A 19,663-nucleotide genomic window follows, 5' to 3' on the forward strand; every position below is an offset into this window, starting at 1 on the left:
TGCTCAAAGGTAAAAAGTGCTCACTGTTCTCCCAGAAGACACAGGTTCATTTCTTAACACCCACCTCATAGTTACAATGATCGATCTAATACTACGTATCCCACGATCTGACATCTTCTGGCCTCCATAGGCACCAGACATACATTCAAGCCAAACACTAATCCAAGAGTAAAAAGAAATAAATCCTAAAAGAGATGCGTCAAAACCGTACATTTTTATCATTGACATAATATAAAATTCCATGGAGTTAACACTTTTGAGAGGCCCAAGGGCTCTTAAACAGGAAATTATAAGTTTTTCCCCTGTTCTAAATTAAAAAAAAAAAATCTTTAACACAGTTTCTAAAAATACAGTAAATCAAAAGAAGATCTCTTTCAAAGAGACAGAGATCACTACAAAAAAATCACACCAGTCAAGGTGCAGAATTATGAAGCTTCCTTCCAGTGCATAAATCTAAAAAAAAATTCCCCACCTAAGTCCACGGGAACATTGTAGAAGAAGGGATGGGAAAACTGTAAGAACCAGAGGATTAGGGAGCTTGCTGCGTGATTGAGTCTTCTAGAATAATCAGAAGCTACACCTATAAGTCTCAGATGCCTGCCCAACCATGAGCTGAAAAAGATGGCGTCAATTAACATACTAAAATGGAGGGAGAACGCCCACAAAGCCTGAATTCTATACCAAAAACAACAGACAACTGAGGAAGACTGGGAGTGAAAGAGGAGCACACCAACTGACTGTCCCAAGCCAATCATTCCTGAAAACACACACGAGTGTGTGTGTGTGTGTGTGTGTGTGTGTGTGTGTGTGTGTGTGCGTGAGCGCATGGGTGTGTGATATTATATCGATTGGATAGATTATATTTAGGAACATAAGTATTCTTTAAAAGTATCTATCCATATCTACATCTATCTATCTATCTATCTATCTATCTATCTATCTATCTATCTGTATGTATATGTATATGGAGAGATATTTGGGAATATTTGGAGAGAAGAGAGAGAAATGCTGTAATTAAATTATAATTTCAAAAATAAAATGAAATAAATATACTAAATATATCAATATAATATTTAAACAAATAAAAGATCTTTACTAGGCTGAATTGCATACTATACACAAAGAAAATACTGGTAATTGTTTTACCATACATGCCTGCTATTTTCAACTCACCGTTAATTTTGTATGATTACACACAAATATCAAGAAGTAATTTCTTTCTGAAGTGTCACTAGACAGCAGTTTAAATTATTAAGAAATACTCAGATTTGTGAATAAAGCTCTTCCATTTTCATAGCTACAGAATTTTCTGCAGGAATAATACATTCCAATAGCCTAGCCTGACCTTGACTTCCTCTGGGAAAGAACAAAAGCAGCTGCTGCAAGACTCTGAGGCCTGACTTGCGGAGGTGAAGGTCACTTCACTGCCTTTTGGGAGGTATTACAGCCACACTGCAGCCACTAAAGCAAAAATCAAGATGTTTGAGGGGCCATAGCGCTAAAGCAATCATTCCCCGTTCTAGCTCTCCATTGCATCAATGTGACAAATTTCTTACAGTGAAAATAACCCTGAATTGCCAAAAGGAAGCCAGGTGAGTGGACAGACTCAGTGTGACTTGAATCCTGCAGCAGATGAATAGGTCAAATTGCTTAGAGGAAAATCTCTTCTTTTAGCCTGATGCTGAGTCTTTGATCTTTTACTTTTTTTATCTTAGAGACTAAAATTTAGAAGGAAAATAGGCTACTGAAGATCATTTTATTCACATTTTATAAGAAGGTATCACTTAAAATGTGAACTAAAATATTAAGTATAGTATATAGTAATAATTGCTGATTATGCACTATACTTGATAACTTTGAATTCCTGAAATTCTACACAGATCAATGAAATTCAGCTTTCTAAACCATCTCATGTAGACAGTAAGAGAAGCCTAGTAGGACTTAAGATGATAAGACCTCCCCCCATCAGTGGACTTGGAAAGGGGCAGGGAGGAGATGAGGGAGGGAGGGTGAGATTGGGAGGGAATGTGGGAGGGGGATACAGCTGGGATACAAAGTGAACAAACTGTAACTAATATAAAAATTAATTAAAAAAGATGACAAGATGCATTTACAGAAACATACGGTAAGAGAATCAGTGTGAAGGACACACATGACTAAGCTCTTCACATGCATTTATGACATATACATAACATGCTGAAGTTTGCTCATTGGTACATAGAAATAAATCAAGGTTGTATGATCTTTTTTCAAAATTTGATATATCTTAATATATATGTGGGACAATATATAACTACCAAGACCAAGAAGATTACCATGATAGTACCTTCAGATTTTCAATTTCTTTTTTATGATTATTATTATTAAAATTTATTACAAATTATTCACTTTGTACCCTGGCTGATGAATCCTCATCTCTCTCCTCCTCCCAGTCCAACCCAGCCTCCTTTTCCCCCTCTACATCCCTCCCATAGTCCATTAATAGTCCTATAGTCATCCTCCCTATTATCTGATCCTAGCCAATCAGGTCTCATCAGAACTGTCTGGATCCTCTTTCTCAGTGGCCTAGTAAGGCAACCTCACCAGAGGGAGCAGACAATGGTGTTCATGCCAGAGACAACCCCTTATCCCCTTACTAGGGTATCCCCATGGAGACTAAGCTGCCCATGGACTAAATTTGAGCAGATGTTCTAGATCCTCTCCATGTATGGTCCTTGGTTGATTCCCCAGTATCTGCAGACCCTTTGGGTCCATATTTTTGGGTTCTGTTTTACTCTTATAGAGTTCCTGCCCCTGCCAGTCATTTCTATCTCCCCAGAAAGACTCTAAGAAAACTATCAATAAATGGGACCTTCTGAAACTCAAAAGCTTCTTTAAAGCAAAGGACACTGTCATCAGAACAAAATGACAGCCTACACACTGGGAAAGGATCTTCACCAACCCTACATCTGACTAAGGACTAATATCCAGAATATGTAAAGAACTTAAGTTTAACACCAACAAGTAATGTAATTTTAAAAAATGGGTTACACAGCTATTCTCAACAGAGGAATATCAAATGGCTGAGAAAAATTTAAAGAAATGTTCAATATATTTAGTCATCAGAGAGATGCAAATCAAAATGACCCTGAGATTTCACCTTACACCCACCAGAAAGGCTAAGACCAAAAATTCAAGTGACAGCACATTCTGGAGAGAATGTGGAGAAGGGAAATCCTCCTCCACTGCTGGTGGGAATGTAAACTTGTACAACCACTTTGGACATTACTCTGGTGCTTTCTCAGAAAATTAGGAATAGTGCTACCTCAAGATCCAGGTATATCACTCCAGGGCTTATGCCCTGAAGATTCTCCACCATTCAACAAGAGCATTTGCTCAACTATGTTCATAGAAGATATATTTGTAATAGCTAGAATCTGGAAATAAGGAATGGATACAGAAATTGTGGTACATTTACACAATGGACTACTACTCAGCAATTTAAAACAAGTAAATCATGAAAAATGAAACTAGAAAATATCATCCTTAGCGATGTAACCAAGAAGCAGAAAGACACACATGGTATATACTCACTTATAAGTGGATATTTGACATATAATATAGGATAAACATACTAAAATCTACAGTGCTAAAGAAGCTAAACAATTATGTTAATTCTACCAATCCATGAGCATGGAAGATCTTTCCATCTTCTGATATCTTCTTCAACTTCTTTCTTCAGAGACTTGAAGTTTTTTTCAAACAGGTCTTTCACTTGCATGGTTAGAGGTACCCCAAGGTACTTTATGTTATTAGTGGCTATTGTGAAGGGTGTTGTTTCCCTGATTTCTTTCTAGGCCCTTTTGCCTTTGGTATACAGGAGGGCTTTTGATTTTTTTGTTGTTGTTGTTGATTTTGTATCCAGCAACTTTGCTAAAGATGTTTATCACCTGAAGGAGTTCTTTGATTGAATTTTTGGGGTCGCTCATGTATACTATCATATCATCTGTAAATAGTGCAACTATGACATCTTCCTTTCCAATTTGTATCCCTTGATCTCCTTTAGTTGTCTTATTGCTTTAGCTAGGACTTCAAGTACTATGTTGAAGAGATATGGAGAGAGTGGGCAGCCTTGTCTTGTCACCTTACACCCATCAGAATGGCTAAGGTCAAGAACATAAGTGACCACACATGTTGGAGAGGTTGTGAAGAAAGGGGAACCCACCTCCATTGCTGGTGGGAATGTAAACTTGTACAACCACTTTGGAAATCAGTCTGATTCTTTCTCAGACAATTAGGAATAGCACTTCCTCAAGATCCAGCTATACCACTCCTAGGCATATATCCAAAAGATGCTCAAGTACACAACAAGGACATTTGCTCAACCATGTTTTAGCAGCTTCATTCGTAATAGCCAGAATCTGGAAACAATCCAGATGTCCCACAATGGAGGAATGGATACAGAAATTGTGGTACTTTTACATAATGAAATACTACTCAGCTATTAAAAACAAGGAAATTAGGAAATTTGCAGGCAAATGGTGGGATTTAGAAAAGATCATCCTGAGTGAGGTATCCGAGAAGGAAAAAGACACACATGGTATATAATTACTTATAAGTGGGTCCTAGACCTATAAGATATGATAAACATACTAAAATCTGTACAACTAAAGAAGATAAACAAAAAAGAGGATACTCAACCAAGGACCATCTATGGATATAACCTAGAACTTCTGCTCGGATGCGGCCCGTGGTAGCTCAGTAACCAAGTAGTTTCCCAAAGTAAGGGGAATAAGGACTATTTCTAACAGGATCTCAAGGGCAGGCTCTTTGACCTCCCTCCCCCCAAGGGGAGGAGCAGTCCTGTTAGGCCACAGAGGAGGACTTTGCAGCCAGTCCTAAAGTTACCTGATAAAATAGGGTCAAATGAAAGGGGAGGAGGTCCTCCCCTATCAGTGGACTTGGAAAGGGGCAGGGAGGAGACCAGGGAGGGAGTGTGGGGTTGGGGAGGGAATGAGGGAGTGGGATACAGCTGGGACACAGAGTTAACAAAATGTAACTAATAAGAAAAATGAATTTAAAAAAAAATAAAAAAGGAAATAAAAAAAGAAAGAGGACCCTGGGTAAGATGATCAACCCTCACTTTGAAAGACAAATCGGATGGACATTGGATGTAGGAGAAAACAAGTAACAGGACAGGAGCCTACCATGGAGGACCTCTGGAAGTCTCTACCAAGCAGTGTATCAAAGCAGATACTGAGACTTTTAACCAAACCTTCGGCAGAGTACAGGGAATCATATGAAAGAAGGGGGAGTTAATATGACCTGGAGAGGACAGGAGCTCCACAAGGACCACATATATCTGGGCACAGGGGTCTTTTGTCAGACTGTATCTCCAACCAAGAACCATGTATGGATATAACCTAGAACCCCTGCTCAGATGTAGCCCATGGTAGCTCAGTATCCAAGTGGGTTCCCTAATAAGGGGAACAGGGACTATTTCTGACATGAACTCAATGGCTGGCTCTTTGACCTACCCCACAGACACACCGGAGGGAGGTGCAGCCTTGCTAGGCCACAGAGGAGGACTTTGTAAGCAGTCCTGAAGATACCTGATAAGGCAGGGTCAGATGAAAGGGGAGGAGGACCTCCGTTATCAGTGGACTTGGAAAGGATAGGGGAAAGATGAGGGAGGGAGAGTGGGATTGGGAGGGAAATAGGGAGCAGGATACAGAGTTAATAGGCTGTAACTAATAAATAAAAAAAGAAGAAGAAGCTAAACAACAAAGAGAACCCTAGGGAAGAAGCTGAAACTTCGTTCAGAAGGGCAAACAGGTTAGACATCTGAAGTGGGAGAATACAGGGGACAGACAGGAGCCTTTCACATAGGGTCTCTGAAAGACTCTACTCATCAGGGTATCAAAGCAGACACTGAGAGTAATAGCCAAACCTTGGCCAGAGTGCAGGGAATCTTATGATAGATGGGGGAGACTTTAATTTTCTTTAAAAATATCTTAAACCATTTTTAATCAACATATATTATAATCATCTTATTTGTTATAAGGGCAAAGAATAATGAAAGGAGGGTTATGGGCATATATTGAGAGTGACAGAGTATTGAGGTATATACCGATCCTTAAAAGTATTCTATGATTTTTTACATCAAGCTATTTTTCTAATTTCTAAAAATAATATTTATTATTCTAGTGTAATGTCACATGCCTTTAATCGCAGCACTCTGGAGGCAGAGGCTGGTAGACCTCTGTGAGATCCAGCCCAGCCCAGTATACATAATGAGTTCTCGGACAGCCAAGGCTATATACATACAATCTGTTTCAAAATAAAAACAAACAAATAAGCAAGCAAACCAAACCAACAAAATAATAGCTCTTGCAGAAATGCAACTCAGAATAATGGTTTGTAATCAATCTGTCATTTTCCTGCCCAAAGTTAAATTTTCTCTCTGTTGACAGAATGTTGTTTGTACTTGTGCTACCTGCCAGATGAGATTATGCAACATTTAGTAAGGAATCTGATTCCTCTCGTAACTTCAGGCTGCAGAGAGACTAGCAAAGCTCCATAGTCAGACACGTGTTCTCGGAATAGCAGAGAAGTTTGTGTTGGCTGTCTGTGAGAAACCTACATACTAAGACCCAGAAACAAGCACAAAGTCAGACACAGACACAAATCCTTTAGGACTGTGAATGCATTAGATAGAGGCTTGTATGCAGCGAACTGATTCAAGCCGGGTCATGGCCAGCTCGGCACTGGCCTGGAGCATACCGTTTTCCATAACGCAGAGCAGGTCTCTTTGGTTAGACTTCTGTATGAAGTACATGAGAACTAGGGCCCATCAGCCTTGTTCTTTAAGTACTGTCTATACCAACTGTCTCTCGGTCTCAGGTAGCACAGTTACTCACAGGGGGTTGGTTGCAATTGAACCCTGATGACTAGTCCTTCCAACAGTCAAAGAACTCACCGTGGTGAGGAGGATTTAGACTCTCTCCCACCGGCTGCAATGTGCCAGCGCATCTCTGGTGCTGAGACCCAAGGGCAGAATAGTCTAGCATCATTCTTGTAGATTAAAGAAAATTCTTCGCAAAAAGTATCTTACATTTGGACCCTGTAATGTGGAGCCGATTTTGCAGGGAAACAGGGTAGTAGGCAGAGAGCATTGTCTTCGTACTCAGAGCTTCTTGGTGAAAGGTAACACTGAAAGATCTCAGTGACTGTCAGCTCCCTGAGGATGGAACTTCAAGGACAAGTTGTCGGGGAGGTTGGCTGGTGGGAGAAAAGCATCCCCATTCCATTCAAATTCTTGCATGGTCTTGAGCGTTGACTTTTCCCACCAAATTTGCCTCCTAAAATATATGGGCTTTCATCTGACCCATTCTTGCAATGGGCTCCAGAAACTCTAGCCCCATGGACTGATAGGCCCTTTGGCCCTAGTAGCTGCAGGTATGACATCAGACTCTGGGCAGGTCTCTCTGTGGTCTATCTTCCAAGTGCTATCAGGAAATAAATCCTGTACTTCTGACCACAGGCCAGTAATTGAGTAAAGAATGGTATAGAACCTTAGCACAGGAAGTAGGCTATGGGAATGGACTACTCTTCGCAGGTACTTCCGAAGTTCATAGTGAGTAATACTCAGTTTTGTCTTGGAGTAATATTTGACCTTATATTGTCTTCCAGAATGAACTACCAATAACTGATACATGGCACAGTTGTTGAAAATGTGAACTAAGGAAACAATTCTGTACCCAAATAGGGATGTATTCAGCTAAAAGAAAATAAGCAGGGTACTTGGAATTTTTGGAGGGTCAGTCACAAAGAAAACCGGATTTCAAAGAGTAGAATAAATACCAAATATTTCAATGTTGAGATGACTTCACACCCTACCCAGAGAAAGAACATTTGGGAAGTAATGACCACATCAAAAGGAAAAGACACTGTATCAGCAACGAGACAGCAACATGTACAAAATAATTTTCAAAAATAATTAATATAATGATTTTAAAGAAAGTCAATGGAATGGAAAAATATTTTTTAACAGAGAAACCTCAAGGGATAGATAAAATTTTTAAATTATACAAATTCTAGATCTGAAAAAAACATACTGAATAAAATTTAAAAAATGGTAATTGAAGACATAAAAACATATTAGATTGATCAGAACATGTTCATACCCAGGCTATTTGAAAGCACACGAAGAGGGAACATGACTAGGAATGAATAAAGATTACAGAGCTTTTGGATGGTGTTAAGACTATCTGTGTTACATGAGTTGGAGAATGTTCTAGGAGAGCCAAAAGGACTGCAAGCTTAGATCATAGAATCTCCTCAAATAGCGATTTCCTTCTCAAATCGCGATTCCCCACACTTTAACGTTCTGATAGCCCATTAAACTGATTTCTGTTCTGCATTTTATTTGTGCTTTTGGCAAGTGACCTTTCTTAGTTCTTGAGCAGGCTTAACCATGAGTGAGGATCTATATTCTCAGTATTATATTTAGATAATTCCAGATAGTAGATGTTTTGTATAGTATCCCAAAGTCAAGTTCTTAGAAGAGAAAGCAAAATTTATAAATTTTCCACCTCCAGTCTGTGCTGTCTTCACACCGCTTACAGCACCTATGGGAGTTACCTTTGCCGAGAGATGGTGGTCACTCTGTAAGGAGGCACTGTCACTGGTGTGTCATTGTCTTCTAGCAAGGGAATGTAGTGGTGATATGGATTTAAATGTTTGCAGCTATTACATCATTATCTCGTCATGACAAATGTTAATGCTCATTCCACACTGGTGAGCTATAACTATGGTGTTTAACAGCTTTCAGGGATGGATGGTCATCCATCCCTCAGCAAATCTTAACAATATTTACCATGGTCAAGTGGGTACTTCTGGGTCTTTTTTAAAAATTTTTTTATTAATTACACTTTATTCACTTTGTATCTCCCCTGTAGTTCCCTCCCTCCTCCCTTCCCAATCCCTCCCTTCCTCCTCCTTCACCACACATGCCCCTCCCCAAGTCCACTGATAGGGAAAGTCTTCTTTTCCTTCCTTCTGATCCTAGTCTATTAAGTCTCATCAGGAGTGGCTGCATTGTCTTCCTCTGTGGCCTGGCAAGGTTGCTCTCCCCTCAGGGGGAGGTGATCAAAGAGCAGGCCAATCAGTTCATGTCAGAGACAGTGCCTGTTCCCATTACTATGGAACCCACTTGGATACTGAACTGCCATGGGCTACATCTGTGCAGGGGTTCTAGGTTATCTCCATCCATGGTACTTGGTTGAAGCATCAGTCTCAGAAAAGACCCCTAATTCTCAGATTTTTTTGGTTCTGTTGCTCTCCTTGTGGAGTTCCTGTCTTCTCCAGATCTTACTATTTCCCACTTCTTTAATAAGATTCCTTGCACTCTGCCCAAAGGTTGCCCATAAGTCTCAGGATCTGCCTCCATAGTCTGCAGGGCAGAGCCTTTCAGAGGACCTCTGTGGCAAGTTCCTAGCTTGTTTCCTGTTTTCTTCTTCTTCTGATGTCCATCCTCTTTGCCTTTCTGGATGGGGATTGAGCATTTCAGCAAGAGTCCTCCCTCTTGATTAGTTTCTTTATCTGTACAGATTTTAGTAGGTTTATCCTATATTATATGTCTATATGAGTGAGTATATACCATGTGTGACTTTCTGCTTCTGGGATAGCTCACTCAGGATGATATTTTCCAGTTCCCACCATTTACCTGCAAATTTCATGATTTCCTTGTTTTTAATTGCTGAGTAATATTTCATTGTGTAGATATACCACAATTTCTGTATCCATTCCTCAGTTGAGGGGCATCTGGGCTGTTTCCAGCTTTTGTCTACTACAAATATGGTTGAACAAATGTCCTTGTTGTGCAGTTGAGCTTCTTTTGGGTATATGCCTAGGAGTGGTATAGCTGTATCTTGAGGAAGTGTTGTTCCTAGTTGTCTGAGGAAACACCAGATTGATTTCCAGAGTGGAGCCCTCAGTTGCCAGCCCAGAGAGGAGCGCACAGCCTCTGGGTCTTTAAGGAGTAAGCCATATCCATTTTGATTTCTCTTATATTATGTGAATAGAATGAGTGTGTGTATATACACCCAGGGGTGTGTATGTCTGTGTACATGCAGGGGCATGCATGTATTTTGTGGGAAATATAAACAGTTTTAATTGATCTTTGCGTTTTTTTATTTTTCATTCCTTAAGAAAATTGACTGAAGTTTGAGGACAAGGCAGTTATCTGAATCCCATGAGGATGTTTTAGTGGGAGAAGCCTGATGATCCTGAAAACCCTACCTCAGTTTTTGTTGGTGTTGTTTTGTTTTTAATTGAGATCTATAGTTTTAAAAAGAATAAATAGTATTCTAAATTCACTGAGAACAGAGAATTTGAAAGTTCCTTTGGCCTACCTAGGTAAATTTGCACTTCTAGACAAGCTAATTGTTGAATTTGACAATTATTGAGAAAGGTGATAAGTAGTGTCAAAATGCATACACATCCATGGATTTAGAATAACAAATTATTTGTAAAATGAGATTTATAATGTGTTAAAATTGAACACAGTAGATATGTAGGACTAATCAAAGCACTGTCACAGAGGAAAACATGAACATGTGTTCTGCTTTATGGAAAAATACCAAATAAATAGAACACGAATTAATACGATTGGCTTGTGTATCACAATGTTCAAACTAAGCCATTTATATATTAAGTAGAATCATTTGTATATAAGAAATGGAATTGTTTTATTAAAACTGTCGCCTTTGCTTGTGCAATCTGAGATCTACTACACTCTAGAGGGAAGACATGAATCAAGGACATAGTCTTAAGCTAAGCATGCACTAATTAGCTGTGTGTGTAATTGAAGGATGACTTTTTTCCTACCACAGCTTTTCTGAATATACTTTAGTCAATATGAAAGACTGGAACACTGACAATAAAATACAATGCACATAATTGTCTCATAAGCACTTAATGACATAATTTCCCCCTAGTTTTTTTTTTCTGTTTGTGCTGGATAATTCATCCTATTTTAACCCAATATTAAAGGAAAGTTGGTAGAAGTTCATACTTTCAAATATATTCCTTTTGTTTTTACTGGGATTAAATTTGAATGATATCTGTGGGTGATGTTTGACAAATAAAATACATATAAACTGATGCTAGACCTAATATTCCATCATTAGATAAACAGCAAATAAAATTGTCATGGTAAATATCAGGCACTTGAGAAAATAAAATCAAAGGTAGGCGTGGTGGCATATGCTTTTAATCCCAGCACCCAGGAGGCAGGGGCAGCCGGATTTCTGTGAGTTCAAGGCCACCCTGGTCTACAAAGCACTTTCCAGGATAAGCAGAGCTACTACACAGAGAAACCCTGTCTCAAAAACAAACAAACAATCAAACAAAAAAGCAAAGAAAATAAAATAAATGTTAACTTAATTTTTAGTCACTACTTTAATTTTATCTTTACTGAGCTTAGCAAACAATGGGTACTGGATTTATAATTGATACTAGTGTGAGAATACCAGTGAATGAACTAAGTCATGTACACATTGTGCATACACTTAATTAATAACCTTAAGGCATTTTGTCATGATATTTTTCAAGTCAGTTTAAATCTGAAATGCTTCTGTAAAGAACACAGCAATTAACCCTCTACCACAGTTTTGTCTGTTCTACAGGGCATATGAAGCAATGACAGTTCACTTAATACTAATGTCCTGACCTTGTAGATGTTTTTGCTTATACAGCACACTCTAAAGAAATGTATAAAATTTAAAAACTGACCAATGCATTTTCCAGCACATGTAATTCCTTGTTAAGCAATGTAAAAGCTTATTTATATTCAATATCTGCAGTATTTAATAAAATTTTTTGTAATGTATTATTTGAGAACATTCAGCAGATCATTTTCTGTAGATTATTATTTTCAAAACAAACATGGACAATAAAAGACATCAATACAGAACTTTTTTCAGTGCTAGGCATTTGTTTCAAACATTGCTTTTGGTCTTTTAAACTGGACTTATCATCACAGAAGTACATCTTTAAAACTGTAAATCGGAAACAAAACAAAACATAATAAAAATGGTAACATAGTCTTCACAATCGAGCCTACGAAGAAAGTTCAAGATCTTATTTTGCCTTCTCTTTCGTACCTGCTTGTGGGCGTGATCATAGGAGTTGATGTGGTTGTCGAATTCTTGATGCTTGTAGTACTGCTTGTCACAGAGTGCACAGTAGAAGTTCGCCTTCAGGTCCTCCAGAGCCTTGGCAATAGTGTTCTCCTTCTCAGCATAGTCCTGAAACACACAATTACAGGAATCATACAGTTAGCTCACCCCGGGCCTGTGGCGCCTCTACAGTTGTCAATGCAGTTAATTAGCACTGGAAACAGGACAAAGGACAGGTAAGGAAATGCCAGCAAACCGAATTCAAAAGGGAAAAAAAAGTTAAAAAAAATCACAGTATTCACAGATGAAGCCAATACAAATAAAAAAATAGCAGCAAGCAAGAAAGTAAATTATATAGAAAGAAGCATTAACTGAACATGCGCCCACTCTATGTCAACATTAAAAATGAGATTCCCGTAGCAGCTTCATTCCACTGTAGATTTCTGATTCTGATCTAATACAAAATCATATTTTGTAAGCATCTGAAATGTGGCCTTTAATAAGATGTCTGTATTGCTACACACACACATATGTATCTATATATGCAACTGAAGTTATATGTATTTACATAAGATTATTGTTCATCTAAACTGTACTATTTTATCACTGTAATTTTATTGAAATTAAATAAACTTCAATCTGGATAATAAGATACTTTTACATAAATTGTTTAAGTTTTTCACCTAAAATGAAAGAAGAAAGAAAGAAAGAAAGAAAGAAAGAAAGAAAGAAAGAAAGAAAAGGAGGGAGGAAGGGAAGAAGGAAGGAAAGGAGGGATAAAGGAAGGGAGGAAAGAAGAAGGAAGCAAACTGAGAAGCACACTATGTCCATGATGCTTCTTGTGGATAAAGAGTTACTTTCAACCCTCCCTCACAGAGGATGGACACTGAGTCAGCAGTGTGAGAGTCCAACGAGGAACCATGAACCATAAGGCTTTGGACGACAGCTTCGAAACCTTACCTATTGTTGCCAGACACAGTTCATTTTATACCTTAAGACACTGGCTGACTTTGTTTAACTAAACCTCTTTAGAGTTCCATACAAGGGTGCTGCATTGATGTCATTTCCACCAATCCTCCCACTTCAATTTCTCCATACCCCAAACTCCCAAAGTCATGATCTCTTACTTAATTGTAATTATCACACACACACACACACACACACACAGAGAGAGAGAGAGACACAGAGAGAGAGAGAGACCACAGTTTCAGTCCTCATCACTGACTGCATTATTTTTCTATATTACTCATAAATTCTTTTAAATTTGAAAATAGCCGCATGGTCATTTCTCATAGCATGTCCCTAGACACTGCGATTTGGAGGGAAAAGATGACAAGTTATGCCTATAAGACCAGCAAGAGTGGACTGGCACAGACACAGGTAGATCACTGAAGTTTGTCTCCAGCCAAACTAACCCAATAAATTATTACCTTCAGGTCTGTGAGAGATCTTGGCAAAACAACAACAAAATTACAGGTGTAGTGATTACTCAGCTGATAAGATCCGTGGCCACGTCTGCCACGGACCTGAATTCAGTCCTCAGCACCCACACAGTGGCTCAAAATTTTCTCTAATTACATTCCAGGTGATCCAGTTCCTCTCTGGCCTCCGTGGTACCAAGCATGAAGGTGAATGCAGGCAAAACACCCGTACATACAAAAGTAGGACTCTAAAATTAGGAAGGTAGGTATATGAGGTGGAGATAGATCAAGGAAAGAATCTGATATCTACATTGGGCCCCCACACAGGTACATATCAAACACACCCAATGCCACACACTCATACATGTATATGTATGTATGCACATATATGTATACATGTCATTCAAAAAGGCTTTTCCTAAAAATATTACATTTTTCTACTAAATTTTCTGACATTTAGAAATGGAATAAAAATTATTATTCTCTACAGGAGTATTATTGTTATAAAGAATAAACATATCATGAAATAAACACTAAGATTATGTAAGCAAACATCACTGTGGATAAAATTGCATGAATTAATGAAGAGATTTTATGAAGAAATTTCTGCTGCAGGTCATTTGAGAATTAACCCAACAACAAATGAACATTATTCCATCATACCACACCCTGTGTGTTGACTGTAAATCTACCCTTGGATCTACATATTTAAACCATGAAATCATACTATTAATTTTGTTTCATTTAAATTGCATACTTTATAACTGTTATTTTGATTATTCAATAGGAAATCACCAAGAACTCTAGATCAAAATGACCAATTTTTATTTTCCTATTATCTCCCTCCCCACTCTCTTCTTAATTTTTAGTCTCCTACAACAGAGTAAAAGACACATAGTTAAGTGAATGTGAGGTTGTAGGGTGATTCAAAACAACCAAGAATTTTGAACTAGACTCTTCAACTTAATATGAACTGAAGGAAGGAATCAAATAATATTTTTATAACAATTATGAAATAAAGGAGATCATGTATTTGAAATAGAACAGGGGTCAAAATGGAAGGTTTGAAAGAAGGAAGAGAGAGAGAAAAAAAGAATGATATTACACTATAAAAATATTTTAAAATTAAGAAAAATCATGAGTGAAATAGAATGGTTTCCTTATAATGTATTCAGTGCATGTGTGCGACACATGCATTGTTACCAACTAAGCATTTTAAAACTGCATGTGTGTAAAAATACCATCAGTCGTAAGTTGCTGGCTACTCTACGGCTCCTCTGATCTTTGTTCTTGATGCTGCTGAAACAAGCACTGACTGGTTAAGAAGGTTAATGTGTATTCAGCACAGCTTCTCACAGCAGAGAGAAAAGACTACCATCGAACCAAGGGAAAAGGACACAACTACTCAGACATGCTCACGTCAAAAGAACTCAGTCTTTGGCTGGCATAGTCATTCTATCTTTAACCAAGAAGGCAAATTTTAAAGTGTCTACTGGATGTGATGGCAGAAGGGAAGAAGTCAGCCACAACAGCTGTAGATTTAAAACCAAGTTTTATATTCGAATAAAATAGGGAAGGTTGAATCTTTACTTTTAGGAGGGCAATATGAAGGTCATGAAACACAATCATAAAGTTAAGGATTTTTTTTTCAGTGCTGAGGATTTATTTCAATGGTAGAGCCTTGCCTATCATGTACAAGGCCATAAGTTTGATTCTCAGCACAGCAAGAAAAAGGAATTTTTCAGTTTGCAGCATTAAGAGCTGAGCTATATTGTGCACTGTATGAATCGGTAAATTGAAATAGAGAATTCAATGATATTTCCATGGCCCTGAGGCTAAAACCCTCATCATGTAGATAAAGGGAAGAGCATGAAATCCAACCTTAAAGACAACGGTTCTTGTCTAAGATGATGCTTTTCATGGTGCCTCATCATAACACGCATTACCAAGTAATATTCAGATTCTTCAAAGGGAGAGATTATTGCTGGGTGTCTTCAACTAGCATCTCTGTGTAAATGTGAGCACCCCAAGAGCAGAGGTTTTCTGCTGCGTCCCGTGCATTTTTAACAGGGCATATTCTGGCTGTCAAATGTGTAGCACAAACTCAGCCAGTAATAAATAAATAGCATTAGCAAATGTTTTAAAATGAGAGTGGTAAGACTTGATAAACAGGGGTGGACAGGAAATGAATTCTGAGGAATGGGGGGTGGGATGGTGCTGGGAGGAGGAAGGAACTGGGCTAAAACCAGGATGCAAAGTGAATAAAAATATTTTAAAAAATTATAAAGTGGTGCTGTTTCAGAATGCCCCCCCGCCCCGAAACACCAATGTGGGCAAATATCCGTACTTGAAAACACCTACAAGAAGCTAATCAAACTGTATGTGACAGTTTAAAAATATTTATATGACTCATATTGAACACTATCCTCAAACTATATAATTAAAATTCAGATTTACCAAGGTTTGCTTCACCCAACTAAACCGCTGTCTATTAACCAGCCATCATATTTCCAGTTTGACTACCACAGACTCAAATTCAGGATGCTCAGGAAAGATTTTCTTTAAATATGTGACCAGCTAATCCCATAGATTTAAAAATCCAAGAAATGCTTACTGCCATGCAGGGAGCAGAGTCTATGCACTGTGAGTTGAAGGTAGTACCAAAAACGCTGTACATAATTACACAACAGGTCCACAGCAGGGCCAAGATGGATTGTGTGGCTATCTTCATCATACTAGAACTTAAAGACTGAAACTTATGGTTAGGCCCTAAAAATGTGAGGTTCAGTCCTACTTGACATCAATGTGGCCCTGTGTTTCAGGTCTCCTCCTGTCTTCAAACATGAGAGATTACAGAGATTATAGCCATGCCAACACCCGATTTTATATTACTGCTATGTTCTATCTTCCAATTTCTGTAGCTCCATTCTTTACAGAAAAATGTAGATCCTTCCCAGCACCTTATTGTTTTAAAGGGCTCTCATGAGTTCATGCTTCAGAACAGCACCCTGGACAAAGATTCTTACATAATCCTCAAGGAGCTAGGACTCTTCTAGCCTCTAAAGACTTATGGTCTGTATCACCATGCACGCACCTACCTTTTAAACAAATCCCATGCTCCAGAAAAAAAATAAAAAAGGCTGTAGGTATGTTCAGGGTTCACTCATAAATGTGTATAACCATATGCTAACCTAGATGCTGTGAACAAATCCAAGATTTAGGTCATGTCCAAAAACCTGAAACTCAGTGTTGTAGCCATAGTTTTCAAATCCAGATATAATCCATTTAGCACCCATGGGCTCAGGCTTTGTGTTCATCCTAGTGGTCTGAGATATTATGGTTATCCTAGTTGTTTGTAGCTTTGAGGCATCAGATTCCCAAACATGGCATTAGCTTTGTCCCTGCAAACTCAAGTTTCAGGTTTATTGCCAGAGATTCAAGTTTTACCTTTGTATATCAGTCTCACATTTGTTAAAATGCCTGCTGGTGAACTTCAGAAGAAAGGTTGGCAATGTCAGATGACAGGATTTAGAACCTAGAAGTAGATGGACTAGTGAAAGTTTCCTCAGACAAGTCAATCTGAAAGGAACAACAGAGCTAATTCCCATTTATTTAAGTATGTAGACAATAGTACAAAACAAAAGGAAATATGAAAAAAACAAGAATGCATCACACTCCCCCAAAGACAAAATCATGTTGGTGTCAATGATCCCAAAACAAATGAATCTGATATACATTAACAGGATCCATAGCAGTCTGAAGCATGTAAGTTTTAAGAAATCAAATACATACATACATACACATGTGTGTACGAGCACACGAGCATGCGCACACACATATACAGAGAGACAAGGGAAAAAGAAAAAATTCAATAATATTGAGAAGATAATTAATGACTTAGAAATTTCACAGAAGTTGATCTTTTAAAATAAAAGTAAAAAAGTAAAAGCAACTTCTGGTGTTGAAAATATTAGAGCAAAATGAAAACTGTGTTAGAGAACATCAATGGCTGATGACCAGACAGAAGGACTGTGAACTTGAGACAGGATGTATGGGAGCAGCCGGGGAAAGAAATGATCTTGAAACAGTGAAGTAGGAAAAGAGTGAGAAAACGTAGGATGTAACAAAAATATGCCTATGGAAAACTAATAGAAACAAATGCTTCTGTCAAAATTGAGATTAGGTCTACTGAAATGGTCCAGTGGGTTAATGTTTGGTGACTTGAATTCAGAACCGTAGAAGGAAAGAGAGAATCCTTTCTGCAAGTTGACCTCTTCATGTACACAGGTTTGAGCACCTACACACAAATACTTACGTAGTTACGATGTTATTTTTATGAGAATGAGCCTCAAAATGTAATACCATCTTTCAAAACAATGGGCAAAAACAGCCAAAATTCACCAGAAATCAGACGCTATAAATATCAGAGACGATTTAAATAAAATAAAAACAAGTAAAAGTATATAAGATATATTAAACTAAAATTCATAATTTTTTGAAATACATAAATGAAATTGACATGCCTTCAATGAGCAAAGAAAAACTAAAAAAAAGTCTGAAATAGAGAAAATTAGAAGTGGGGGAAGAGATGGTGTTATTAATATCAGACATGGAAAGGATCCAGATAAAGTGACAACTTCCTGTCAGTGTAAGAAAGAATAAATGGACAACTTCCTGTCAGTGTAAGAATGAACAAATGGACAACTTTCTGTCAGCATAAGAATGAATAAATGGGACAGCTTCCTGTCAGCATACGAATGAATGAATGGTAATAAACTAGGTATCCCAGGTGGTGGAGGGAGTGACAAATTCCAAACAAATGTAAGCTACCAAGAATGACTAATGACATAATTAAAAAGACTTAGAACCTACAAATAATGATTAATGAGACAGTCACTGGAAAGAACAGGTTCTGGTAATTTTTTTTTATGAATTCCATAACTTAAACAATCTTACATATTGTTACAGAAGGCTGAAGGAGATGGAATATCTCTGAATATTTTTTTTTTGAAGCCAGGATTATTCTGATTTCAGGGTGTTTATATCTTCAATTTTCTCTCATCTTAGAATATCTACCATGCTACAAGTAGAGTGATATTGTGTCAAAGCCACAGCTCTGTCATCCTCTTCCATTCTGATACATCAAAAGCAACCTAAGTTCTTAATGTTTCCACAACTTTCTTAATTTTATATTCACCTTTATGCTAGAATTTGTCATTTATGCTCCTTCGAATGTTTTTTACACCAGATGTTCACATGAAATATTGATTTACCTCTGCGCACATCTGCAAAAAAATCATATTGGCTTTATGAGCTCCTCTTTACCTTGCTTCTAGAAAAATAAGATTTCTTTTATTCATTATCTTTATTCCTCTTTTATCCTTTATCATTTATCCTTTTATCATTTAGGAAGGAAGCTTGTGGAATATACCTTTGAGTATTGAAGTCCCAAAACTACCTTAACAAAAAATAAGAGACAGAGTACAAAATATTCAAAAAGTGAATATGATTATTATGCTAAAATGTAATAAAAAAGCGTATATATGTGTATATATATACATATATATATGTATATATATGTAGTTTCTGAAAAGCAACTGTAAAATTCCTTGGGATCTTCAGAGTAATAAGATTAACTTCAGTGTGATAAGGAGACAGTATGACACACACACATGTTGGTTTATGTTTCTACAACTTTTAAAATTTTATTTTAAACTTCATGCTAGGATTTTTCAGAATATTTTCTCAGAATATTCTTATACCAGATGTTCACATGAAACATTTATTTACCTTTGCACGTATCTGCAAAAAAAGAAAAACAAAACAAATCCTGTTGGCTTTAGGAGCTTTTCTTTATCTTGCTTCTAGAAAATTAGCACTTCTTGATCTCAGAACACTGTTGGTGTTCTGTTGAAGAAGTTGTCTCCTAAGCCAATGAGTTCCAGATTTTCCCCCCTTTGTCTTCTAATAAGTTTAGAGTCTCTGGTTTTATGTCAAACTCTTTGATCCACTAGGATTTGAGTTTTGTGCAGGGTGATAGATATGGATCTAGTTGCATTTTTCTACATGCAGACATCCAGT

The 19,663-nt window shown here is 37.6% G+C and overlaps 1 protein-coding gene across 1 annotated transcript in view; it reads right to left on the reverse strand.

Moving 5' to 3' along the window:
- The window catches only part of Znf804a (zinc finger protein 804A), a 224,851-nt gene that overhangs the window by 26,058 nt on the left and 179,130 nt on the right, over positions 1-19,663 (reverse strand). The window contains exon 2 of the mRNA XM_060390384.1: positions 12,147-12,290. Within this exon, the coding sequence (XP_060246367.1) occupies positions 12,147-12,290 (144 nt within the window). The remainder of the gene's footprint in view (positions 1-12,146; positions 12,291-19,663) is intronic.

The sequence above is a fragment of the Meriones unguiculatus genome, chromosome 8 (genome assembly GCF_030254825.1).
Source record: "Meriones unguiculatus strain TT.TT164.6M chromosome 8, Bangor_MerUng_6.1, whole genome shotgun sequence".
In the NCBI taxonomy this organism is placed as follows: Eukaryota; Metazoa; Chordata; class Mammalia; order Rodentia; family Muridae; genus Meriones; species Meriones unguiculatus.